General features: G+C 52.8%; 1 protein-coding gene across 1 annotated transcript; it reads right to left on the reverse strand.

The window, feature by feature from the left end:
- Positions 1–902: 902 nt before the first annotated feature.
- Positions 903–26450, reverse strand: LOC123349339 (P-selectin-like). The gene is made up of 6 exons (XM_044987314.1): positions 26421–26450; positions 24480–24570; positions 11011–11400; positions 9431–9538; positions 7204–7524; positions 903–1328 (listed from the first exon to the last, which is right to left on the reverse strand). The coding sequence occupies exons 1-6, from the start codon at positions 26421–26423 to the stop codon at positions 1303–1305; spliced, it is 939 nt and encodes a 312-aa protein (XP_044843249.1). The 5' UTR covers positions 26424–26450; the 3' UTR covers positions 903–1302.
- Positions 26451–27685: the final 1235 nt, after the last annotated feature.

Below are 27685 nucleotides of genomic sequence, written 5' to 3' on the forward strand. Positions count from 1 at the left end.
AGCCAGTTATAAAAACATGGTCCTTTATAGAGGCTTCAATCCTGCAAACCCTTAAGCATGTGCTTAACTGTACACTAGTTGACTTCAGCAAGGGGGCCGTCTGAACCCACGGAACAGCAATTCCCAGCAGATATTTCCATTGCCTCTTTGACCGACAAGCAGCTGAACCAATTATAGGGAAGAGAGTTTTTGGCCCCTGTTCTGAGCATCTTCACTTCAAGGGTTCCATGAGCCGCTAAAGCAGGGGCAGGCGAGGGCCACAGCTAGGTGGGGGAATTGCAGGGCCACGAAGGTAGGGCTGGAGCATGGGGCTGGGGTAGGGGAGGGAGTGCGGGTGTGGTTTGCAGGAAGGGGCTCAGGGAAAGGGGTTGGAGTGCAGGAGGGGTGCAGGGGAGACACAGAGCAGGGGGGTTGGGTGCAGGAGGGGGCTCATGGGTGGGGATTGGGGTTCAGAAGGGGGCTCAAAGCCGGGGGCTGGGTGCAGAGTGCAGGAGGGGTTTGTGGTGTGGGCTCTGGCCCGGTGCCACTTACCTCGAGTGGCTCCGGGGTGGCAGCAGTGCGCAGCGGGGCTGAAGCAGGCTCCCTGCCTGCCCTGGCCCCGTGCTGCTCCCAGAAGCAGCCAGCATGTCCGGCAGCGGCTCCTGGGGGTGGGGTGGGGCAGGTGACTCCGCCACGTGCTGCCCTCACCTGTGGGTATGACCCACGAAGCTCCCACTGGCCATGGTTCCCCGTCCCAGTCAATGGGAGCTGCAGGGGGGGCGGTGTCCGCAGGTGAGGGCAGCGCATGGAGCCCTCTGCCCCCCACCCCCCACGGGCTGCAGCAAAGTGGTGCCAGCTGCTTCCGGGAACGGTGCGGGGCGAGGGCAGGTAGACAGCCTGCCTTAGCCCTGCTGTGCGATCAGGCTGGCAATCCCGCCGGCCAGATCTGGCCCACGGACCATAATTTCCGCTCCCCTGCTCTAAAGTGATTGCTAGGTAGTACAACGGGGAATCTTTAGGTAACATAAATGTTCATCTCATATTTTCCTATGGCTCAGATGCCACTGAGACTGCCTAAGCCATCAGCGATCACCAGGTTCTGCTGCCTCAAAGCAGGGTGTCAGAGAGGAGTCTTTTTATTCTGAACACCCGTGAACTCCCTTCCAGTTATCCAGTATCCCCTCCCCTCCCTTCCATTCAGTTCAAGGTTTATTTGCAGTTGCAGAATCTGGCAGGCAAGATGGTCAGCACGGTGTTTGTGGGGAATGCTGGGGTAACAGGTGTTTGAGAGCTCCATCTCCAGGTGTACGCTGTAACAGCTGATCACCATATTGTCCGATTGACAGGAGCTGTGGAAAAAAATCAGACTTGGTAAGTTAGAACCTGAAGAATATGCCTGCAGGACACGCATCACATTTTCCCAAGTGGTTGCACTAGCTCCGTGCATGCCAGCCGGCCAGCAATAAACAGGGCACGTTGGACAGATGCAGCGATAGGAAAACCTCATCGGTGCTGTGAAAGAGAGACCTGAGAGGTAAAGGCCTTCAGGAACATTTACAAGAAGGAGACCTAAACTCCATGCTTCTAATTCTGAGATACACTGATTTAATATTCGACACAAACTAGAACAGACAGACCAAGAACAACAATCCCAGCCAGGTCTGAAACAGTCCCAGTCCCCACAGTCCAAGTCCAAAACTAGAACAAACAGTCCCAGCCGGGTCTGAAACAACTTTTTGATTTCAACGCACTGGGACTGGGAAGTTGCTCAGAAAGAAAAGGCAGAAGGACCTCGTGTGTAACTAACGCTCTGTGGCTGACTCTGCACAGTGACTGCACTGCAGACATTTCACTCACCCCTCTTTTCTGAAATCACGCACTCTGTAATAATAATCACAGCCAAGATTATAACAAGGGCCCCGGGAACCATCCGGATGACAAAAACAACATGGGAGGCATTGCTCCCTGGGACATTATTGACAAGAGCTGTGTCCGTATAGATCATTGTTGCAACCGAGGTCCTATAGTTGCACCAAATCTTGTACATAGGAGGTCAAGTAAGGTGTCTATAGGAAGGCTGTAACTTACTGGTTATGATTATGCTGTCTGTATGTGTGTATCATTTTTGTATTTGAAGTTATGAATATTGGCTATGTACTTGTATCTCCATGTGTTTTCTTCTAAGTAGCATCAGTGAAGCATTTGATCAGCTTCTTGAGAAAGAACTATTCTGAGTGAGTGCCCAGTTAAGGAAGACTTAACTGACAATGGACTTTGGGAGACACCAATCCACATCTGAGCTTTCCTGGGAATGTTCAAAGTATGATGTAAACAGCCTGCAAAAAGCGGAATCATTCATGGACATGTGACTTGCCCAGGGGGCTACAAACTCGGTCTTGATGCTGTGATTTTGCACAGGAGAACAAAGGGGTTTTCGCCCACAAGAGAGATAATATAAAAGGCCCTGGAAGCCCTTCCATTTGGTCTTCAGCTGGCTCAAGAGATGGCCTCTCCGCGCCAAAGAGATGCCTGAAAGAATCTGGAACAAAGGACTGTAACTGCGGGGGTGTGAGTGATTGCTGGACCCAGGCCATAAGCCACGGTGTTGGTTTGAAAGGTATTGGGCCCAGACTAGGAAGGAGTCTAGTCTGTGAAAGAAGCTTATTAGGACATCTCTGAGGGTGAGATTTACCTGTATTCAGTTTCCTACTGTATTAGGCTGAGACTTGCGTGTTTTGCTTTATTTTACTTGGTGACATACTTTGTTCTGTCTGTTATTACTTGAAACCACTTAAATCCTACTTTTTACACTTAATAAAATCACTTTTGTTTATTAATTAACCCAGAGTAAGTAATTAATACTGGGGGAGCAAACAGCTGTGCCTATGTCTATATCAGTGTTATAGAGGGCAGGCAATGTATGAGTTTACCCTGTATAAGCTTTATACAGAGTAAGACAGATTTATTCGGGGTTTAGGCTCCCAGAAAGACTGAATACTGGGTGCTGGGAAAGTCCCTGTTTACTGAGAACCCCTGGGCTAAGTGAATCTTAGTGTCTGTGAACTGCAGGGGGGGCGTGGCCCAACCTCTTGGTCTGTGCTGGAGCCGATTGGTGCTTCCAGCTCAGCAAGACGGGAGTGGAGAGAAGCCTTTTCTGGCGGGGGGGGGGGGGTTCTTCTCAGTGGTATCCCAGCACATCTAGTGACAGTCTTGAGGGAGTTTCTGTGACCCAACCCATCATAGTCCCTTTATCTGAAATCAAGAAAAACCTGTCAGTGTGGGATGCAGGGACAGAGAGAGGGGCAGATTTGCCTCTAAAGGAAGGACAGAGGCTGATGGATTAATAAAGGGATGGCAGAGACAGTTTAAGGATATAAAAGCTATTTCTCTCCCCCTCCCTTAATTTCCCATCCCCTTCTGTATCACAGGCAGTTTCCTTGGCCTCCCTTTTTGCCAGCAGGTTCCTCTTCCTATGCCAGCTGCTGGGAGCTGTGGGGTCATCGGGCTGGGTTCAGCCCTCTGCCTAGGGGAACCTTCCCATGAGGCCAACCAGCCCGCTGACTCTGCCGCAGGAGTAGGGAATCCTTAGCAGAGCAAGACACTAGAGACCTGGCCAGAGCCCTTACCGAGAGCAACGCTTCCCTAACTGACCCCATCTATGGTTTCCACCCTAGACTCACAAAACCTCTCCCAATTCCCCTCATCCCAAGGGGAAATGGCTTCATTAACCCTGCAGCTGGCAATCCACAGGATAAACGGGATTCCATACCTAGCCTAGGGGGATGGATCTGTTACTGGGCAGGGACTGGCTCAGTAGGGGAGGAAGGAAACCAGAACCCCTACAAGGTTTGTATCTCTTAACATAACAATAGAATAACAGGAGGATTCTGAATGTACAAATTGCCTAAAGCTCCTTGCCAGTGGTTGCCATTACAAAATCAGCATTTACCCCAGTCAGCACACAGCAGTGTTGAGATGCCAACTGCTTCCTCATGCTTGGAACTGGCACCAGATTGCAGCACTAACTAGAACCTTCAGCTCCTCCACAAAACAGTAATTCTATTGACAACTGCTGAACATCTGTATTTACACAAGCATCAGGTTCAGCTGTGTGTGTCAGTTAAATGCATTAAAAACCCCACTCTAAATGCTCCACTGCACACACACTTCCCCCTCTTGGGAGAGGATGAGAGAGAGAATGGACCACACCTGGCAGGTGTTAGTCACTTGTTTTGATGCATGGCTGGAAGCTGCTCAAGCCCGGATTTTTAAAGGTATTTACACATTGCAGTGATGAGTGGAGCAAAGTCTACGTGATTTAGCAGCCTACATTTCATTTTCAAAAGTGATTTAGTGCCCCATTGACTGCCAATGAGAGAGGCTCCTAAGTCACATAGGCCTGCTAGTGCTGAGTGGAGCAATGGTTAAATACCTTTGCAAATCTGGGCCTCAGATACTATGATGATCAGGGGCAGTAAAAGAACCGATGTAGAAAAGAGGAACAGATTCTCCGGTGCACCGAGTGTTGCTCCAGATGCCTTATGCTCTGCCCTGCCCAGTCTTTGGGGGCTGGGCATAACATAGAGCAGCTTACAGGAATCCTTGCCAGTGATTGTCTCTGGTTCTGTCTCTCAGGCAGTGCTTAATCTGTAGTGAAAGAGTTGCCAGGGCTCAAGCAGTTTTTTTTTTTACATTCATAACTGGTGCAGCAAGCCCAGGAGGGCCGGGGCTCAGGGCCGCCCAGAGGATTCCGGGGGCCCGGGGTCTTCGGCGGCGGGGGGCCCTTCTGTTCCTGGACCCGCCGCCGAAGTGCCCCGAAGACCCGCGGCGGGAGCCCCCTGCCGCCGAATTACCACCGAAGCGGGACCCGCCGCTGAAGCGCAGCCCGGTCTTCGGCGGTAATTCAGCGGAGGGGGGCCCCCAACGCGGGTCTTCGGGGCACTTCGGCGGCGGGTCCCAGAATGGAAGGGCCCCCCGCCGCCAAATTACTGCCGAAGACCGAGCTGCACATCGGCGGCGGGTCCCGCTTTGGTGGTAATTCGCCAGTGGGGGGTCCTTCCACTCTGGGGCGGAAGGACCCCCCGCTGGCGAAGACCGGGCACAAAGAAGCTCCTGCGCCCGCTTGCCCCGCCCCCTCTGGGCGTCCCTGACCCTATCCACCCCCCGAACACCCACAATCCAAACCCCCCATTCCCTGCCCCCTGACCGCTCCCCCAACCTCCGCCCCCTCTCTGTGCCCTGACTGTCCCCAGGACTCCCTGCCCCTTAGCCAACCCCCCCAGCCCCTGCCTCTTACCCCCGGCTCCCTCCTCACCCGGAGCCTCAGCGCCTCGCTGAACAGCCGCAGCGTGACCCCCGGCAGGGCCTGAGCCCCGCCCCGCTCAGAGCCGCGTGGGGAGGGGGCGGGGCCATGAGCTCCAGGCTGAGCTCAGCTGCCTCCGCTCGGCGTGGAGCTTCCGTTCTGGGACCCGCCGCCGAAGTGCCCCGAAGACCCGCAGTGGGGGCCCCCGTCCGCTGAATTACCGCCGAAGACCGGGCTGCGCTTCAGCGGCGGGTCCCGCTTCGGTGGTAATTCGGCAGCAGGGGGCTCCCGCCGCGGGTCTTCGGGGCACTTCGGCGGCGGGTCCAGGAACGGAAGGGCCCCCTGCCGCCGAAGACCCCGGGCCCCTGGAATCCTCTGGGCGGCCCTGAGCCCCGGCCCTCCTGGGCTTGCTGCACCAGTTATGAATGTAAAAAAAAAAACTGCTTGAGCCCTGGCAACTCTTTCACTACAGATTAAGCACTGCCTGAGAGACAGAACCAGAGACAATCACTGGCAAGGATTCCTGTAAGCTGCTCTATGTTATGCCCAGCCCCCAAAGACTGGGCAGGGCAGAGCATAAGGCATCTGGAGCCACACTCAGTGCACCGGAGAATCTGTTCCTCTTTTCTACATCGGTTCTTTTACTGCCCCTGATCATCATAGTATCTGAGGCCCAGATTTGCAAAGGTATTTAACCATTGCTCCACTCAGCACTAGCAGGCCTATGTGACTTAGGAGCCTCTCTCATTGGCAGTCAATGAGGCACTAAATCACTTTTGAAAATGAAATGTAGGCTGCTAAATCACGTAGTCTTTGCTCCATTCAGCACTGCAATGTGTAAATACCTTTAAAAATCCGGGCTTGAGCAGCTTCCAGCCATGCATCAAAACAAGTGACTAACACCTGCCAGGTGTGGTCCATTCTCTCTCTCATCCTCTCCCAAGAGGGGGAAGTGTGTGTGCAGTGGAGCATTTAGAGTGGGGATTTTTAATGCATTTAACTGACACACACAGCTGAACCTGATGCTTGTGTAAATACAGATGTTCAGCAGTTGTCAATAGAATTACTGTTTTGTGGAGGAGCTGAAGGTTCTAGTTAGTGCTGCAATCTGGTGCCAGTTCCAAGCATGAGGAAGCAGTTGGCATCTCAACACTGCTGTGTGCTGACTGGGGTAAATGCTGATTTTGTAATGGCAACCACTGGCAAGGAGCTTTAGGCAATTTGTACATTCAGAATCCTCCTGTTATTCTATTGTTATGTTAAGAGATACAAACCTTGTAGGGGTTCTGGTTTCCTTCCTCCCCTACTGAGCCAGTCCCTGCCCAGTAACAGATCCATCCCCCTAGGCTAGGTATGGAATCCCGTTTATCCTGTGGATTGCCAGCTGCAGGGTTAATGAAGCCATTTCCCCTTGGGATGAGGGGAATTGGGAGAGGTTTTGTGAGTCTAGGGTGGAAACCATAGATGGGGTCAGTTAGGGAAGCGTTGCTCTCGGTAAGGGCTCTGGCAAGGTCTCTAGTGTCTTGCTCTGCTAAGGATTCCCTACTCCTGCGGCAGAGTCAGCTGAGCTCAGCCCGGAGCCTCCCAGTCCCGCCCCCTCACCACGCGGCTCTGAGCGGGGCGGGGCTCAGGGGCCCCGGCGGAGACACGCTGCGGCGCTGTCTGAGGACACCGCTTGATGCGCTAGGGCTCCAGGAGAGGGGCGGAGGTGGGAGCCTCAGCTGTTCTCTTGGGGGCCCCTGCGGAGCCCGGGGCCCAGGGCAAATTGCCCCCTTTCCCCCCCCTTCTGGGCGGCCCTGCCGGGGCTATGGATTGCCAAGCCTGGCACAGACTAAGCACTGCTCTCAGCTCATCGCTCTGTAGGAAGCTGATAGTATCTGGATCTCATAGTAGGAAGCACGTATGGGGCTGCTGATACTTACTGATGGTCACCTGGGTTCCAGCTCCTGACACAGAGAGGTTCCTTGCTGTGATCCCCACCTCACACACGTAGGTTCCTGTATTAGATGAATTCGTGTTCTTCAAAGTGAGAGAGGCAAACCCATTGGCCAAATGCAGGGCTGTGATCACCTCACTCTCCTTCACCAGCTCTTGCTTTAGTCCCTCGGTCCCATAGTTATACCATCGCACATACATGGTGCTGTGGTTATTGACTGTCTTGTATGTACAATTCATGGTAAGTTCTGAGCCTTCCAAATCACTGACACTGGCTGGGGTTTGATTCACCATCAGGTCGGTAATTTCTGCAGAATGAGAAACACAGATGATGGCACCTTCATTGAGAAACAGTTCCATGTGCCACCAGACTAGGGCAGATGTACAAAATGAATCTCTCCAGTCTCATAGACTTTAAGGTCAGAAGGGACCATTATGATTGTCTGTCTCTAGTCTGACCTCCTGCACAACCCAGGCCACAGAATCTCACCCACCCACTCCTGTAACAAACCCCTGACCTATATCTGAGTTACTGAAGGCCTCAAACTGTGGTTTAAAGACCTCAAGGTGCAGAGAATCCTCCAGCAAGTGACCCGTGCCCCACGCTGCAGAGGAAGGCAAAAAAAACCCTCCAACAATGTGACTTCTTACCCGAACCTTGTGTACACCTGACATGCCTGCCAAATTCCTCACATTCAAAACCTTCTTGAGACCTATTTCCCTCCACCAGCCCAGTGCAGGGCAACAGAGAGGGTGGCCAATTCTGCCCGTTCTCCCCCCTTTTGTCTGTCTTTTCTGTTTAGAGTGTAAATTCTTTGGCACCAGGGCTCTGTCACTACGTCCATGTACAGTAGAGCTGATTGCAAAACTGAGCTTAGACTGAAAATGCCAATGCGCTGAAGAGAACTGATTCACCAAATCGACTACAGATTTCACTCCACTTTCATCAAAACACACACAGGTTTCTGCTGGTGTTCCAAGAGCCACAGGGTTCAAAAAAGAACTAGATAAGTGCCTGGAGGATGGGTCCATCAATGGCTATTAGCCAGGATGGGCGGGGATGGGGATGCCAGAAGCTGGGAATGGGTGACTTGGGATGGATCACTGGATGATTGCCTGTTCTGTTCATTCCCTCTGGGGCACCTGGCATTGGCCACTGTCAGAAGACAGGATACTGGGCTAGATGGACCCTTGGTCTGACCCAGTGCGGCCGTTCTTATGTTCTTATGTCCCAGGAGCCCCAGCTCCGGGAGTCGGGAGTCGAGTCTCGGGGCAGAGCCAGGTCTCTAGGGGCTCTTGCTGTCTGCTAGGCTCCCTGTCCGAGCCAGGGCTCCCGGCGCTTTCAGTGTCCCTGCCATGGAGCTGAAAGTCTGGAAGATCCAGGACCAGCTCCCAGGGGTGCAGCTCTGGGATCACTCCGCCATGCAGACTGCCCCGGGCTGGAGATCCCAGGGCTCCTAGAGGCCGGGCCAGTGACTCCCCAGGCTGCTCTGCTCCTGCGCAAGCAGCTGGTAACTGGCCTCTGGGACTCTGGAAGCCCTCGGGTCCCTGGCCCTGGTGCAGTCCTTATCCGTCTGGGTTTGGAATGAAGCCAGTTCTGAAATAAAGAAACATCTCACAAGCTGAAACCACCAGCTCTAGTGGACAGGGCCTGGCGCAGTGGGCCCGACACGGTGGTTGAGGCCTCTAAGCGCTATTGCAAAGCAAACGCTAAAATAATAACCTATTACTGAGCCAACAACTTCATCCTGACTCTGCTCAACCCGTTGTGGGTTTGGCTTAGACTCTTCAGGGGCTAAACTAGAGGGATGCCCATGTTTTGTCAAGCACCCTGCTCAGCCCTAAGGGAGAGGCGACTGTCTGTGCTGCTTGGGCAGCTCCAGCTGACAGGGGATGGGGGGCAGCCTTACCCCTAAGGGAGGCAAACTGCCTGGGCTGGGCTGGGGCGGGCGTGCTAGAGCCGCAGGGCGGGCGGGCGCTTGGGAGGCTACACCCCCACCCCACTCTGCCTCCTTGGCCAGGGAGCCACGGCAAAGGCCCCTCCTCCAGCCGGGCTAGCCCTCCTCTTTGGTGAATCGAGGAGCAGCACTGAGGGGTGCCCAGGCCGTCGCCCCAGAGGACGTCTCTGGGGAGACCCTCCAGAAAGTAAATGCAGTGACTGTAGCAGGCCCTGCGGCGGGGCTCCCCCCAGTGTCCCTGTTCGACTGCCCTCACCGTGTTCACACTCCGGCCCGGAGAAGCCAGGGTAGCAATCACAGGTGTAGTTCCCGATGGTCTCCACGCACTCGCCGCGCTGGCTGCAGGAGGAACGCTGGCAAGACGCTGCAGAGATACAGCTGGGTTAGGATCCACCCTAACAGCTCCTTAGAGCCCAGTCAGAACCCGCCCCACTGCCTGGACCCTGCACTCCATCCCTGCTGCATTTCTTCACTGCGGGATTCTTTCACAGCCTGGTAAAGTCCTGGGGGAAAACCCTGCTCTCAAAGGCCTTGGCTCAGGCCCTGCAAGAGCACTTGGGGGCGGGGGGCTAGATAACAGCCAGGGCACCCAAGCTTTGCCCAGCCAGGTGGCATTGGCACCTTGCCGGAAGCTTGGAGGCAGTGGCTGCTTTGCACAGATTGTCACATGGCTCTTGCACCCATAGGCATTGCCCATGGACAGCGCTGAGCTGGACGGGTTGGCTGCCCTCTGGATTGAGATGGAGCGTTGCATGCTGGGCCTGCAGGGGACACACCCAGGCATTGATCAGAGGGCAGCACGTGCCACGTTTGGCGATCAGGCTGTGCTTTGACCTCCCTGCCCTCCCCCCAGCACTGATTGCACTCCGAGGAGGGTAGTAACTCTTTCGCAAAGAGACTCCACTGCATCTCCCAAGGGCTCAGAACAGGTGCGCCTGGGGCCAAGCGCCTGGCATGTCAATTTACAACGGGACTTTGTGATGAGACGAATGTAGGGATCAAAGCAAGACTCATTCAGAGCCCAGGTTCAGCTCCGGTCTGCGCGGCCCATTTGTGAGGGAGAACGTGGAAGGCAGGACTTTAACTCCCCAGCCAAAGGAGCCAGCGAGGCACAGAGAGCAGTGAGTGCTCCCAGGCACAGGTGTTGCACCCAACAGCTAACATGCAAAGCAGGTGCAGGCCTGAGCTGCCGGCCACGGGACAATATCCCTAATGCCTAACACCAGCTAGCACTAACCAGGCCCTTGGTGGCTGTCTCCGTAGAGAAGTCAGGACTCGGTGGGACTGACCCTGCAGATCAGGGTTGAGGTTCTCTAGCTGGGTGGGTGGGTGAAGTTCCTCTGCGCAGACCGTACCTCTTTGTAACCGTGCGTCTGGCCCTTTAAGAGCTAGCGGTCTGGGGCCAGCCAGCCCTAGTTAGCAGGTAGGCACAGCTGAGCAGGGGTCAGCTGATGTCCCTGGACAAGGGGCAGGAAGCGTCAGAGAAGGGGGTGCTCAGGGAGACACAAGCCAGGAGGCTTCTGCAGGAAACCCTTCACCGGCCGGCAGGGTTTGGGCCTGGAAGGAAGCCCGAGCCAGAGGGCTGAAGAAGGCTGAGAGCCAGGGAGAACAGACTCCAGGCAGTAAGGAAAGACTCCAGCTGGGTGAGGTGAGAGTGGCTTGCGGAGCAACCTCAGACCACGAGGCGGCATGGGAGGCGGCCAGCCCATCGACACTCTTCTATGGACAATTAGGGACTTACTTCTCCAGAGCTGTCAATCCAGCAACTCTCCCCAGCCCTACACGTGTTAGACAGACCCACACTTCCATAGAGAATGGCAGTGGTGGGGTGGTTACCTTGGTAACACAGAGCCTTCTTTTTCTTTTGGCAGTGCTCATCGTTCCACCTTCCAGCATCACGGTCTCTCTTTATGTAAATCTCCACACAGTCTTGGTTCCTCCCTTTATTGTTGGGTTCCCTGTTAGCCCAGTTCTCAGCCTCCTTCGTCAGGGCCTTGTTGGTACCAACCCATGTCCAGACATTGTTTATCCTTCGTAGCCCAATCCAGTAGTATGTTCTAGAGTAGGGTAAGATACTGTTGAGATAAGCAATTTCCCCCTGGTTCTGGATTGCCACGAGGTCGGTGTAGAATGACCTGCAAAAGTTTCTGGCCAGCTCCCAGGAGTAATCAGATTTGTCACCATAATGGTAGGTCCAGGCTCCCACTTCCATCTGAGTCACGAGCACTGTTGGAAAGGGTAAAAACAGGCACACTTGTGTGACAGTCAGTGACAGAGCTATGGGCTGACTCTCGATGGGTGACACCAGACGGGATCTTATATCACACACAAAAGAACTGCAGTAAAAGAACATTATTTAGGTTGAAAAGTCAAGCGCTCAAACGTTAGGAAATGCCACAATTACGGTTGCCCATGTAACTGAGTTCAGCCCCCTTGTGCGTGTGCACGATGGCGTGGTCTTTAATGGCATGAGAATGTACTATTTTCCCATGGGTCCTCTGCCTCACTCGGTGCGGAGGATGGACGGTGCTCACTGAATGAGGAGCTATTCAACTGTGTGTTTTCTCCTCACTGGTCAATGTGTGACCACCCCTCCCTCCCGCCCCAGCCTTATTTACTGCACACGATACAAACCCTGCTCTGAAGACAGAATTATTCATTTCCTCAAAGGCTTTTCTATAGCGCTCATCATGCCAGTATCTGAGTGCCTCACAAACATTAATGAGTTTTTTCTCACAACAGCCCTGGGAGATGAGAGGGTGGTATTATCCCCATTTCACAGATGGGAACAGAGGCATAGAGGCACTGGGTCTCAAAGGTATTTAGGCACCTAACCGCCATTGACTTTATTGCAAGTTAGGTGCCTAAATACCTTTGAGGAGCTGGACCAGAGAGATTAAGGCTGAAAGTAATTTTGGGGTGTCCCGTTTGAGAAGAGCCCTGCGCGGATACTCAGTTATATCCACAGATGCGGGTATCCATGGATCTAAAGCAGATACCGCAGACTTGCAGGGCTCTAGTGACAACGAGCAAGACAGGCTCCCGGTCAGGAGACGCTGCTTGCACACACTAGTGTGACCAGAGACAGCTGCCAGTCAGCCTAGTGCCCGCCCCGGTGGGCAGGGCTGGAGGAGGTACAGCCATGCCGGAGGAGCTGCCTGGGCTGGGCGCTGGCTCCTGCCAGTGGCAGCCCGACATGCTGCTTCTTTCGCCGCTGCGGTTCCTGGCCCAGTCGTTGGCCATGGCCCTGCGGGTCTCACTCACTGTCACTAGAGCCCTGCAAATCCGTGGATGTCTGCGTTATATCCACAGATATCCGCATCCGCGTATATACATTGTGTCTCTGCAGAGGGCTCTGCATTTGAGACCCCCTCGGACCGGATTTTCTGGAGTATTTAGCATTGTAAAGTGCTATGTTGAGAGCACTGTTCCCATTGACTTTAGTTGCAGCTGTGAGTCTCAGCACTTCTGCAAATCAGACCCCAGGGTATCAATTTGAGCGCCCAGAAAGTGAGGAGACACATTCAGTGGCCACTTGGGAAAAGTTTGATTTAGTGACTTGCCCAGCATCACATGGGAACTCTGGGGCAGAGGCAGGGATAGAATCCAATTCTCCAGGGCAGCAGTCAACAGCCTTACTCTTGAAACCCTCCTTTCTCTTCTTGCAACCCCCTGCCTCATTCATCACACCTTCCAGCTCCTGCAACAGGTGGGGCAGGGCTCCTACAGACAACAGCTTTTTTCACTGTACAACCTGGATTCATTCCCTAGCATAGGTCCATCCTGCGCACTCAGGGAGGGAAGGGATCTGACATTTCCTATGGTATCAGTGCTTAACTTTGAAACGTTAACGATGTTCTTTTAAAGTAGGTTTCTTTGTGAGTGTCTGTGTGTGTGTCTGTAACGTCCTAGGTTTTTTAAAAAGCAAACTGTAAGATCGATCAAGTGGCACCATAGTGACACCAATATGGATCATCAGCAGGATTAAAATCCTGAGATCCAGTGCACAGACCTCTGCCACTTGAGCTAATGGAGGAACCAATAGCAGCAGCCATGGGTGCCAACTTATATGGGCTCCTGGGGCTAAAGCCCCAGGAATATTCAAAATCAGGGGCTCTGCTCCACCAATATTTGGAGCTAGGTTTCTCCCCTGCTTGGAGCGCAGGGGAGTCAGAGTGCTCTGGGCTGCCTGCAACCGCGGGGAGCCCAGAGCCTTTTAAATCCCAGCCGCAACCGGGAGTCAGAGGGCTCTGCGCTGCCCGCTGTGGTGGGGAGCCCAGAGCCCTTTAAATCTCAGCCGCGGCTGGGAATCAGAGGGCTCTGGGCTGCCTGCAACCGCGGGGAGCCCAGAGCCCTTTAAATACCAGCCGCGGCCTGGAGTCAGAGGGCTCTGGGCTGCCAGCAGGGGCAGAGAGCCCAGAGCCCTTTGAATCCCAGCCGTGGCGGCGGCTGGGATTTAAAGGGCTCTGGGCTCCCTGCGGCTGCCAGCAGCCCAGAGTCCTCTGACTCCCGGCCCCTGGCCGCTGATTGCCCCCTCCCCAGACCCCTGCCCCAACTGCCTCCCAGGACCCCCACCCCCTATCTAAGCACCACTGGTCCTTGTCCCCCGATTACCCCCCCTCCCGAGACAACTGCCCCTTGGGACCCCAGCCCCTATGGCCCTATCTAAGCCTCCCTTCTCCTTGTCCCCAACTGCCCCCTTCTGAGACCCCACCCAACTTCCCCCCAGGACCCCATCCCCTACCTGTCCTCTGATAAACCCCCTGGACTCCCATGCCTATCCAATTGCTGCCTGTCCCCTGACTGCCCCTCCGAACCTCTGCCCCATCCAACCCCCCTGCTCCTTGTCCCTTGACTGCCCCCCGGAACCCCCTACCCCTTCTCCAACCCCCAAACCGCTTACTGTGCCACTCAGACCAGCGTGTCTGGCTCTGTGCAGCTCCAGACAGTTGCTGCCATGCTCCCCCATGGAGCCCACAGCCCTCTCCCACCCCCAGCACCTGCCTTCCAGATTTGAACACCTCAAAATTCAGGAGTGCTCAAGCTTGGTTTGGGCAGCTTTTACTTCATTTCTCCCAAATCAAATATACTGATCCACTGTAACTTGCTGTAGAAAAAGTAGGATAAAATTGAGCAAGAAATGCTTATTAGCACTGGAATTGCTATTTTCAACAGCCATTGCCTTTTTGTTTGTTTGAAAGGAAGACAGTGATATTGCATTGGCAAATTCCCCATAGAAAGAAAGAGTGAAACAAAAGAATAATAAAGGCACCTCAACTTTTCCTCATTTATGGAGGACAGTCTTATAATATGCATCCAGATATCTTCCAATCACACAAGCTGAAAATTGTTCCACTTTACTGCAGCTCTGTAACCATATGGGAACCAATCCTCTCTGTGTTTTGTGCACATCCAAAATTCCTGCTGAATGACCCGCCCTGGGAGCGAGTTACCAGTGACCCAGGGCTGGGGCAGCAGGAGGTGTGGGGGGGGGCACTGGTGGGGGGAGCCCAGGGCTGGGGCAGCAGCAGGGTTGGGGGAGGGCACTGGTGGGGAGGAAAGGGGGAAGCCCAGCGCTGGGGCGGCAGGGGGTGTGGGTCAGTGGGGGGAGAGCCCAGGACTGGGGCAGCAGGGGAGTGCAGGGGGGAGCCCAGGGCTGGGAAGGGGGGCAGCCAAATTTTTTTTTGCTTGGGGCAGCAAAAAACCTAGAGCCGGCTGTGACGGAGCGATTCTGGCGGGACCCAACTGAGAGTGCCAAATCAGGACCAATTGCTCAAACAGGGCAGTCACAGCCCTAGGCTGGGGTTTTTCCACCTCTAAGGCAAACCAAACCAGCCAGACAAAAAGGACTTTGGTCTCACCCCACTGGCTAACCACAAGTCACGCAAGCAATTTCCTTAGACACTCCAGTCTCCCAGCATCACCACCAGTGCACTCGTCCTGGGGATGAATGGTTATGAAAACCAACACCCCAATAAAAGAAAAAGGTTCTCTCAATCCCAAAGGACCAAGCCCCAGACCCAGGTCAATATACACATCAGATCTTACCCACAAATCACGCTGTTGCCAATCCTTTAGAATCTAAAATCTAAAGGTTTATTTACAAAGGGAAAAAGGTAGAGATGAGAGGTAGAATTGGTTAAATGGAATCAATTACATACAGTAATGGCAAAGTTCTTAGTTCAGGCTTGCAGCAGTGATGGAGTAAACTGCAGGTTCAAATTGAGTCTCTGGAATACATCCCCCACCGGGATGGGTCGTTCAGTCCCTTGTGTAAAGCTTCAGGTTGTAGCAAAGTCCCTCCAGAGGTCAGAAGCAGGATTGAAGACAAGATGGAGATGATGCATCAGCCTTATATAGACTTTTCCAGGTGTAAGAATCCCTTTGTCCTCACGGTGGAAACTTACAGCAAAAATAAAATGGAGTTTGCAGTCACATGGACAAGTTTCTGCATACTTTGCTGAGTCACAAGGCGTGTCTGCCTTCTCTCCATGGGTCAATTGTGTAGCTGATGGCCCTTTAATGGGCCATCAAGCCAGCTATGCCGGGCTAACATCAGCTTTGTCTGGGACACTTCCCAGAGGCAGAGCATAATACAAAATATAGACAGTATAGAGCCAATACTTATACTTACACTACAAAATGATACACAGACATACAGACAGCATAATCATAACCAGCAACCCAGAACCTGGTCTTAGACACCTTATATGACCCCCTTTACTTAGGATTTGGTGCCACCACAGGACCTTGGTTGCAACCCATGTTCTATATGGTTCCCATTTATATCAATAACATCACACCCCCAACGCAAAATTGATGCAGGAAGGGATGACAAAACATCGCTGACTGCATCCCAAGAGCCCCCTTTCCTTGGGTTTGTCTCACTACAGCTAGTGTTGGGCTAGAGGCCATACCAGTGTATAACCGAAATGGTTTATCAAAGTCATGTTCAATAACATGAATGAATCTCTTTACAAACTTACGGTATAACTTGGTTAGCTTTTGCAGCATGGTTCCTGTATGTTTCATGTGACCTTGCCACGAGCTAAAGAAAACAGCTACTTTATCCATACCAGCTTTGGCCAATGTTTTGAACCCAATTAACATTAAACCAATGTAGATATTGATGTTGTTCATAGTACAGGACTCTTGGCATTTAGCCATGAAAGCAATATGGTGGTGTGCCTCAGTTTCCCCTTTCATACAGCCCATCAGGTCTGGAATGTATTTTCCCCTGTGAAAAGTTCCAACACTGTTTACAGGCATTAACTGTGAAACATCAGTATAGCAAGGCCCTTTAACATAAAGTGTGTTTTTATGTATTCCTTTCAACATGTTTAAGGGATTTTCCAAAAGATTAGGCACATTATACATTGTTACAGTTAGCATTAGCAATAACAACAAATTGATTGCAAGTGTCCATCTACAAACATGTTTGTCATGCCACACCCTTGGCTCAATACCATTGGAGTTTGGGCCTTTTAGGGTTAACCTGTGGGTTCCCTTTGCAAAATTCAGTCTTCTCTTTCCTTCTTGTCCTTCAGGATTAAACCCTGATTTCTCTTGCTTAACAGAGATCACTGGCTGATGGGGTGGGCCCTCTGTGCTAACAGCTATTAGCAAGTCTTTCTTCTCCCTGCCAGCCAAGTAATTCGCATCAACACAGACACTAGCTTTTAACTTCTTAGCTGCTATGGATTCCAAGGCTGGACTTTGTCTTACAGAGATACCACACAAATCCAAAGAGTCTGAGGGTGAGAGCTGGCTTGCTCTCCCCTGCCTCCTCAAGCATTCAGCCCTAAAACTGTTCTGCTCTGAAACACCAGTAACTGAATCTGTCCTCAGACCCTGAAGCACAGACTGCTCACTTACAGATTCAGCATGGAGACATTCCTGTCCCAACACCATTGTCTCCCCAACAAGCTGGCTACACACAGCCAGGTGGTTATAGGGCTGCTCAACTTCCTTAACAGCTTCTACTCCACCTGAGACCTTTTCAAAGCTGCCCACACTGGATCTCTCAAAAGGAAAGTCAGTGGATCCATTCACAACAGAAAATTTCTGGCTGTTAGGAACTGAAACTTCCTTGAGTAAATCACTTTTACACCCTTCAGTTGCAGTAAACTGCTTGCCCAGGCTACCATGAGGATTCCTTTCCCTAGGAGCTTCTCTAAGCAGCAATCCACCCCTCACAGAAATTCTGTCCTTCCCCTCTCCACCTAGGGCTTGCTCTACAGGAACACTTCCCTGAGCAACCACAGCCGCTTTCTGGGTCTCACTTACATTTAGACTCACTTCAGGCCCAACAGGCAGATCTTTACACAATCCCCTTTTAGGCAAACCTACAGACTTTCTAGATAACAGGTCAGAAGCAGTCTCCTTCCCTTGGCCATGAACAAGTTTAGGAATCTTTTCCTTCTTGCTACAAGTTGTCAAACTGTCAGTAGGTAACACACTTAAATCACCTTCATGCTCTCCTTGTGCCCTGGCTAGGGTATCACCCTGATCAGACAGAGTTGCTGCACCCTTTTCCAACCACACATTAGCAACTGGCAAACTACAAGCACCAGAACTGTCTGGTCTTTGGGACCTTGCTATGACACTAACTGGATGCAACCTAGTCACAGTGCCATTCTCCCCAGCAGACACAAACTCAGGACTATTCCCTTCCTGGGCTTTAGCTGTATTTACAACCAACTCCGAGACAACTGAATCACCCTCAACCATCACAGGCTGACAGGCACCTTCTGTCTGCTCCACAGACACAGAAGAGCCGGAGACACATTCTCCTTTACCAGACACACAGCTTGGGATTTTACTTCCCTTGTCCCAGCACACAGGGCTGTTCACAGACAACTGCTTGGAGACCGAGGTAGCTCCCTTCATAGGCAAGTCAATACCCCTGACCGAGACAGGCACATTCCCTTCACTGTCACATTTCTCCACACAGGAAACAGGTAAGGGATATGGACACTCATCTTCCACTATCCCTCCCTTCCCAAACTGCTGATTAGACAAAGCCCTCAGCTCACAAGGCTGCCTAGGCTCCTCCAAACTTTCCCTACCAGGCACATTGCCTCTCCCAACAGATAAGCTGCTGCTCTTTTCACTACACTGAGCTACTTTTAGCAAATCACAGTTACCCATTTCAGGTTTACTTCTACAAGCTGCACTAGCCACCAATCCATTACCCATTACAAATTTACCCTCTCCTTCCTCAGTTAGGGCTTTAACCTGACCATTTACTTTAATCTGCTCCTGAGAAACCTTTTCCTCACCAATGAGATCTTTCTGCTCTTGATCTAACTCCAGATTTCCTTCTGAGACATCAGACAGACATTCAGAAACTTCATTCCCAGACACACTGCTTTTTTGCACAGACAAACATTTGGAGCAACCCTTCTCAGGCAAATCATTGCTCACAATAGACACAGGTTTAAGATTATTCCTCTCCTGTGACTGGCTACCTGGACTGAACAAAGCTTTAACATTTTCCCCAATTAAAAGATCTTTAGGCAATAACTTCCTGACGCCAGCTATCACTTCATGCTGAGCCCCATTCCACTCAAGGTGGATTCTGGCTAAAGGCACACGGACAGTAAACTCACAGAGGATCACAACATTCACACTCTGATTTGGTAAATAATCTTCCTCTTTGACCAGATCTGCTTTAACAAGAGTGATGTTAGAAGCCATAATTTGCCCTAAACAGCTTTTACCATTGACTTTTACACACTCTATGAATTTTCCATTACCACTCCCATCCATAGCACTGGCCCAATTTATGGGGCCACCCCCTACTGAACACACAGTAACAGTATTGACATAAAAGGTGGCATTGTTGGGGTACATTTGGTTACCCCCAGACAACTGCTCAGAGTTATACAACATACCAACATTGTTACCAACTGGACTTTCAAGAGGATACAGTCTCTGCTGTTCTTCCATTGCTTTTTTGACTTGGATTTGGAGTCTAGCTGTCTCCTGTTGCATCTGTCGAGTTTTCTCCTCAGCAGCCAGCAGCTCCAGCCGCCTCTTACGAGCTTTTTCTTCTCTCTTAGCAACTTCTTTCTTTCTCTCATCAGCCTCTTTCTCCATTCGAATTTCTGCCAGTTCTTGCTCATAATCAAACTGCAGGCTGTCTCTCAAGGCTTGCAGTTTCCTTGCTTTTCCTGATGCTTTCTGTCTCATGGTCACTGACCTTTAACCAACCAAACTCTCAATCCCAAAGTTAAAATTTGGATAGCGTGGGGTTCTGACCCAAAGCTTAATTGACCTGGTCCTGTGGATCCAAGCACGACTACGCCACTGTGACGGAGCGATTCTGGCGGGACCCAACTGAGAGTGCCAAATCAGGACCAATTGCTCAAACAGGGCAGTCACAGCCCTAGGCTGGGGTTTTTCCACCTCTAAGGCAAACCAAACCAGCCAGACAAAAAGGACTTTGGTCTCACCCCACTGGCTAACCACAAGTCACGCAAGCAATTTCCTTAGACACTCCAGTCTCCCAGCATCACCACCAGTGCACTCGTCCTGGGGATGAATGGTTATGAAAACCAACACCCCAATAAAAGAAAAAGGTTCTCTCAATCCCAAAGGACCAAGCCCCAGACCCAGGTCAATATACACATCAGATCTTACCCACAAATCACGCTGTTGCCAATCCTTTAGAATCTAAAATCTAAAGGTTTATTTACAAAGGGAAAAAGGTAGAGATGAGAGGTAGAATTGGTTAAATGGAATCAATTACATACAGTAATGGCAAAGTTCTTAGTTCAGGCTTGCAGCAGTGATGGAGTAAACTGCAGGTTCAAATTGAGTCTCTGGAATACATCCCCCACCGGGATGGGTCGTTCAGTCCCTTGTGTAAAGCTTCAGGTTGTAGCAAAGTCCCTCCAGAGGTCAGAAGCAGGATTGAAGACAAGATGGAGATGATGCATCAGCCTTATATAGACTTTTCCAGGTGTAAGAATCCCTTTGTCCTCACGGTGGAAACTTACAGCAAAAATAAAATGGAGTTTGCAGTCACATGGACAAGTTTCTGCATACTTTGCTGAGTCACAAGGCGTGTCTGCCTTCTCTCCATGGGTCAATTGTGTAGCTGATGGCCCTTTAATGGGCCATCAAGCCAGCTATGCCGGGCTAACATCAGCTTTGTCTGGGACACTTCCCAGAGGCAGAGCATAATACAAAATATAGACAGTATAGAGCCAATACTTATACTTACACTACAAAATGATACACAGACATACAGACAGCATAATCATAACCAGCAACCCAGAACCTGGTCTTAGACACCTTATATGACCCCCTTTACTTAGGATTTGGTGCCACCACAGGACCTTGGTTGCAACCCATGTTCTATATGGTTCCCATTTATATTAATAACGTCACACCGGCCCTGCCCGGAGCTTCCCTGCCTGAACGTAAAGAGCGCGCAGCGCGCGTCTCTCTCCCTTGCTGCTGCTGCTGCTGCTGCTGCTGCCGCCTAAGGGCTACAGCATAACAGCAGTGCAAGCTGCTGGTGCTGTAGCACCTCAGGAGGGGGAGGGGAGTGGAGGGGGCCGTGCCGTGCCCCCTCACCATAATCCCATCTAGGCTGTAATTAATTTTGACTGAGTTGACCAGGACAATATCCCTAAGACCTGCAGACTTGTGGCTGCTGCTCTGTGACTTTTAAAGCAGATGAAGCCACTTTTGATTACAGCTTAAAACAAAACGATGCGGGTGAGAGGAGGAAGTGATTGATTGGTTTCACATAGGACCTGGAGTAAAATTGCTATAAAGGATTGTCTGAAACTGGTGTACAGACAAACTAGTGTGTGGCAAAGTCTTAAAATGACTGAGAATTGAAATATTTAATTGTAATGTGATCTTACATTAATCAGATTGCATCGACAATTGGGAACCATTTTTATACAGTGATGGTAAAATGTATATTGAAGTAGGCAAGTGCTGCTTCTGACTTTCCACTTTTAACTGACCCTTGTAATCTTGTGGCACTGACGCGTTGTAGCTTCATTTTATATCAGCTTACAGGGCAGGAGCGGGGGGGCACCACCATTTTGGGCCCCACCAAAAATTATACAAACCTGCCGCCTATGGCAGTAGCAGGTTGTCATGCTCCGTATGGGCCAGCACTATTGGGATATGAGACACACATTTTGCCAGGGGATTTCACAGATATTTGCTGACAGCAGAGACCTCAGGAACTGTGGGTTCCATTCCAGGCTCTGGAGGGGAGTGTTCTCTAGTGGCCACCGACTCTTCTGCCTCTGCCTCCTAAGCAAGGCCCCTTCCGCCCTGTCCCCCTAACCTGCCCCTGTCGCAGGCCTGTCTCTTCCCCAGGCCTGGCTCCTCATCTCAGTACCAGTCTCATTGTCCAGCAAGTCCTAGTCTCACCTCTCTGGATTGGATTCCCTGTCCTACCCCAGGCATCCCTCCACACCCGGTCCCACTCTCCTCTCCTGGCCAGTCTCTGTTTCCCCCAGCCTCCAAGCTCCTTGTCCCCAGGCTCCCTGCCCAGCCAGTCCCCGCCTCCCCCGCACCCCATCCTGGCTCTATATCTATATCCCTGTTGGCTCACAGGGCCACTCTCCCTCCCTGGGTTTGTCATCCAGTCTTAGCAGACATCTCCGGCCCCCTTCTCCCAGTGTCCTTGCCCAGCCATTCCCCCTGCACATCAGCTCCTTGGCAGAGCTGTCTCCCCTCCCCCTCCCCTCCTTCCTCCTGCCCTCCTGGTTCTCCGTCCCAGTCCCCCCCCCAAGATCCTCATCCAACCTCACTCTCCCCCAGCCTACCTGCTCCCACTCCCCACATTTCCCTCCCCCAGATCCCAGTCCCAGTCTCCCTGCCCAGCCAGTCCCAGACTCCCCTGGATCCCAGTCCCAGTCTTCCCCCTGGACTCCTTTTCCTAATCTACACCCTCTGCCATCCCCACCCACGGCAGGGCTGGCTCTTGTCCCTCTGCCTTCAAACAAGGCAGCTTCCTGCTCCGCGCAGCCTGAGCTCGGAGGGCAGCATTGAGAGCCCAGCAGAGACAGCCTCTCTCCTCTCCCTTCCAGCGCCTGGCTCAGCCCAGAGCTGCAATTACAGGGAACATCCTGCCCAGCCCCAAGCTGGAGCCTGACCAATAATATAGATGGGCTCTTCAGGGAATGTGGCTGCTAAAATCAAAGTCTCGACCGAGCAAGTACAAACTGCAGTTTTTCAAAGGCTTATAACTTGGCCGAATTTTGGTCTGATTTTCACAGGCATCTCCCTGACACAATCGCCTGCTCCCTGCCGCATTTCAAGTTCCTGCTCCAAAGTGGGGGCACCAGAGCTTTTTAAAGAAAAGCTCACCCGATTTTTTGAACATGAACAAAACAACATCTTTTTGGACATGGCTGAACTGTTTTGGTTGAAATTTTCCAGAAAGTTCGGCTTGGGGCAGACAACGCGGGTGGAAAAATGTCCATCCACATGGTTCAAGCCTGGCAAAGTTATAAGCAACTGAAAACAGGGTCTTATAATGGAAGCATTGACAGCCGTAATGCTAGGCAGTGCTACCAGCCTGCCTATAAGAGGCCAGTCCAGTTCTAATGGCCTATATGTGTTATTCTTGGACCTGACATTACAAATCTCCTGCTGAGAGTCTCTATCTAACTAGCAGAGTTCAGTGAAATAAGAACTACAGGGATTGAAAACTGGTAACAGGTGAACTGCAAAAATTAAACCGGCTTTAGGCTTTGATTTCTGGTCTGAATGTCTCCACTCAGCAAAGGATAACTCTCTTCCCTGTCCACCCCCCAGAGAGCAGAGCTGAGTGTGGGAGGGCTCTCCTCTCTCTGCAACAGGTAGAGGAGGATCCACACAGGAGAGACGGGTAGCAACCTGTTCTTGGAGGAGATGTGATATCCAGGCTTTCCAAGCACAGGCTGGCCAGGTATGGAGCAATCACCTTGTGCACCAGGGAGCTCCTACCTGAACTGGGCTCTGGGTGTCAGCCGGAGATGGCATGACTGGAAGGGCTACTTGGAAGGAGACCATTGTACAGTCACAGTGTCGAGCAGGATTTCTGAGAGGTGCTGTGAGGAATGTGGGGAGTTTTTGTACAATTGTTATAAACCTCGGGATATGTCTCCACTTTGTAGTGTTACCCACTGGGCGTAAACCAGACAGCTTAGCAAGAACTGGCTGGAATCTACACACAGGAATTGGAGACCCTGCATTGATAATGGAAGAGCCAAGGACTGGGCCATTAATGCTTAACTTCCTCCAACCCTCTGCAGGGAATCAGAGTGAAAAGGCCGTAGGTGGAGATGAAGGGATGAGGTGGCAAGCAGCTGTCTGCTAAGGTTGCTGAGATGAGCAGATGGACTCACACAGTCACAGTCAGAGGGAGTGAAGAAGGACCCCAGAGAATCAGGGCATGGCAAAGCCATGGATCCTACTGATATGGACTCGGAAGCTTGGCTGTCTCATGCTGCCAAGGACATACTGATGCTGGATTCCAGGTAACAACTCAAAGCTACCTAGTTTTGAATCTGCTGAGTGCATTGCTCCCTAAGAGGGGACAGGCTCTCTCAGGTGCCTGATCTGGGCTGGAGTCGCTGCAGAGAGCCGCAGCGGGAAACAGGTGCTGGAGTCCGAAGGCCCAGGCCTGCAGTAATAGAGTCACGTGGCGTAAGTCTGGCACACCAAAGGGGTTACTCCCAGGGCCTGGTTTAAAGGCCGGGGCATGGCCCAGACCCTCTAATCCACGACAGGTGCCAACCCCCTGCACTCTGTCTGCACCAACACTTGCACTGCTGCTGGTGCTGGAAATGGGGTACAGACATTCCCAGTGCAGTCAGCAGGCCCAGGGAGGCACTTGCAGAGGAGAGACCTGGCCTGGACCATGCCTGTGCAGAGGAGTTCATCGGCCCCTGGCCGGCTGGGGAACCGGGAGCGGCCTTGGGAAGCCGAGCAGGCCCATGTGAAGGCCTCTCCATTGTAACTAGGGTGGAAGTGCCTGGCTCCCTCCGCCTCAGGGGGCTGTTTCTCAGGTACTTGCTAGGGACTCCACTGGTTTGGGGGATATAGGAGGGGCCAAAAGCCAAGAGAAGGGATTAGGAGGAATAGGATTTAGGTCCCTAAATAATCACCCCCAGGTGGGAATTCTGTTTCAATGGGCCTGGCAGTGAAATGTCCCTGGGCAGACCAGGAGTGACTGATGGTGCCACAACACCACTCCCCTCCCAGGGCTTTCCCAGGGATAGTCTGTGAATTCTCCCCTGGCAGGGTCAGCGGCAGGCCACCAGAGCTGCAGGAAGGCTTACCCCAGCTAATGGCGGCAAAGCACAGGAGTCGGGCGCCATTCCAGCCACATCCCCAAGCCCTTGGACTGGAGCAGAGTCCTCCGGCGCTGCCCTGGGGGTCAGAAAAACATGTCCATAAACCCCTCTGTGCTTCCCAGCAGGCAGGGCCAGGCATATTGCACACACTGAGCTGAACCAGACACTGTTGGACACACCCGGCTGACACAGACACTATCTCTGAGTAGTTCCTATTTATAATGCAGATAAAATGCAGAATCTCAGAGGGCAAGAGCTGCCAGCCTCCGCAGGGGAAGAAGGAACAGTTGGAATTTTAGGCAAGTGATTCAGTTTAGCAACATCTTCTCCACAACAGGTCATTAATGAGTGTCCTGGAGAACGTGAGTATGAGTGTGATTTGTTGTTGGTCAGGGCCATGAGTTCAGCTCAGAGGATGGAGGCAGTTTTTGTCCATAAATCAGATAAACAGCTGAGCATCTCAGTCAATCGGAGCAATATACAGGTGTAATAGAGTTATATTAGAATTAGAAAGAATGGGAACCATCCATGGGTCTAAACCTGAAATGCTGCAAGCTGCGCCAGCAGGACCCTCCTCTCTCTGGGCTTCAGAGGGCAGGATCCAGCAGCAGCCCAAATGTCTACCCAGCTGTGTGTAGGGCCATAGCGTGAGCTCTGTGAACCGGGGCTGTGAGACGCAGCGCGTGGGTGTAAAACACAGTGCAGAACCCTCTGGCATCTTCCCAACAGGGGCTGAGCCCCGCCTTGCCCAGAGATCTGGGGGAACGGAGGGGGGCTCTGAACCGGTTACGCTAGGGTGGTGGTGTGGCAAGGGCTGCAGTGCTGGCTGCTCCTCTCAGCCGGGTCTCAGCTTCCCGGGGGTGGCTGGCTGGCTTCCCAGGCCGGAGAGGCTCCATGCTGTTTTTTGGCTGGCAGGGAGGCTTTGAATGAGGCCATCTCTGGTAGCCCATCTCCACTTTCCCAACCAGTCCTCATGCTGGGGTTGCTGCTCTTCTCTTCCCAGTGACCCCACAAAGCCCGGCTGTCCCAGCCACCTGGCTGGAATTGGGGGGCCCAGGGAGCCATTGGCAGCATTCAGTAAAGCCATTAATGTAGGAGCTCTGGAGGGACGGCAGAAAGGAAGGGGAAAGCGGGGAAGAGCCCCCCCCCATGCAGTTTTTAACCTTTAGCTCTGCTTCCCAGGTCAGGCTCTGGAGCTGATGTGCAGGGGATATTCATGGGTGCCTGGGGGAGAGAGAGCCTCCCAGCCCAGGTGACTGGGTGAAAGCCCAATTGCACAGCAGTGGGAGTGGGGGCTCCCCTTATCCGCTCAGGGCTGGGCTGGGGGGAGGGGAGGGGTTCTCTCCCTGACCCCTTAGGGCTGGGGAACGGGGAGGTTCTCCTTGGCCATTCAGTGCTGGGCAGTGTGGTGGGGGTTTTTCCCTGGGCAGCTCAGGGCTGGGTGTGGGTGCATGAGGGGGCTCGCCTCAGCTCAGGGCTGGGCAGTGGGGGGGGCTCCCCAACAGCTCTGGGCTGGGCAGTGGGGGGGGTCCCCTGACAGCTCAGGGCTGGGCAGTGGGGCTCTGCTGGTTGAAGCTGGGTGGTCTCATTTCAATTAATCTTGGTCAGTTGAGCACAGGACAGAACTCAACCCCCCCTCACCACCTGGAGTTTCCTTCTGTGGGGGTCTGTGGGGCACTTTCAGGGCATTGTCCCTGTTGCCCGTGCAGGGTCCTGCTCTGGGGGCCATTTGGGGTCTCTGTTCCTGGCACTGTCCCCTGTCCCCACACTCAGAGGTGTCTGGTGCGGAGGGTGGGGTTGTTGCTAAGGAGCCAGCTTGTAGCTCTCCCTTGTGAGCAGCAGCTCCTCTGCCTGCCTCACTCCTCCCTAAACACTGCGCAGGTGAAGCCAGCCACGTCCCCGGGTAGAAGAAGGTGCTAGACCTACCATCTCCAGTGCGAGCTGCCAGCCTCCACTCTCCTCTCCTCTCACTCAATCTCTGGACCAGAGACGACTTAATCCGTCCCTCTGCTTGGCTGTGTCTTGCAGCACTTCCTTCTCAGCGTGCAGAACCTCACTGCATCCCTTCCCTGTTCCTCCCCCCACACCGAGTCACAGCTTGAAGAGTCATTAGGCCAGAGAGTGGGAGGATCCATGGCTAGGACCCCCAGGTCCAGCCAGTGGGACAGGCTGGGTGGAAGCTTGGCCCTTATCCTCAAGGTGCTCCGTGGCCTGGGCCCAGGGATGAGGCCGTGGGTGACAGCTCCGCTCCTCTGGCCCAGTGGACTCTCTATCAGCAGGGTAAAGCTCAGCTGTGCAGGAGACAGAACTTACTTGGCGGCTGGCCCCAGACAGTGGGACGAGCTCCCCCACAAACTCAGACCCATCCCAAACCTCCCCCTTCCTGCTCCATGGACCAGGAGCCTGCGTCGGACCTGCCTTCTCTACTGGAAACACAGAGCAGCGTGTGTGAATATCTATGTATAAAACCTTACCAAAACCAGATACCACCGCACATGCTTTTGCCCCAAGAGAGACCAAACACCACATGGCGGATGTCACTCCCAGTCCTTAATTCCCAGATGGACGCTGCATGGATGCTTCAGAGCTGAGGGCAGGATAAGAACCTGCCTAGACTAGACTAGACTAAGTGACACCGTGAGATGGGGTGACGTAGCCTCTTGGCCCCCAAAATCGCATCTCTCAAATCCCTTCAGAGTGCAGGCCGCCCCTGGGCCCACCCGCCCCAGCCAGGATCACGGTGATCCAGCCCCGTTCTGCCGAACGCTGCCAGAGGAAGGACTGTGCCCGGCTCACCCGAGTGACTTAGCACCTTCGTCACTGCTGTCCGTGGGGACGCAGGGCAGACCCAGGCTCCCAGTGTCTCAGTCACTTTTGGCACTGGGACCCAGCCTTTTCAGTCTTGTTGACGGCTAAAAAGCATCATCCCAGAAGGCGGGAGTGAGAGAAAGCACCAGGCCAGAGCACAGTGGGGCTAGATAGAAATGCTCAAGCAGCCCCACAGCAGCTGTCCCTGGCGCACTGGCTGCGATACCTTCCACCGAATGGACCAAATGGAATATGGCTGAGCTGGTCTAGTGGACAGAGCATAGGACTGGACTCAGGGGACCTGGGCTAGGCTGCAGGGGGACCTTGGGCAAGTCCCTCTTAGTACATAGGCTTGTTTGTCAGCCTGAGATAGAAGTTTGGGT

This window comes from Mauremys mutica, chromosome 14, assembly GCF_020497125.1.
Source record: "Mauremys mutica isolate MM-2020 ecotype Southern chromosome 14, ASM2049712v1, whole genome shotgun sequence".
NCBI classification, from domain to species: Eukaryota; Metazoa; Chordata; order Testudines; family Geoemydidae; genus Mauremys; species Mauremys mutica.

Coding starts and splice junctions, on each gene's coding strand:
- LOC123349339 (XM_044987314.1), bottom strand. Junction 11,401..24,479: donor CTTTGCCGCCATTAGCTGGG/GTAAGCCTTCCT, acceptor CCTTTCCAACAG/TGCTCGTGACTCAGATGGAA. Junction 1,329..7,203: donor TGGAACCCAGGTGACCATCA/GTAAGTATCAGC, acceptor TTTTTTCCACAG/CTCCTGTCAATCGGACAATA.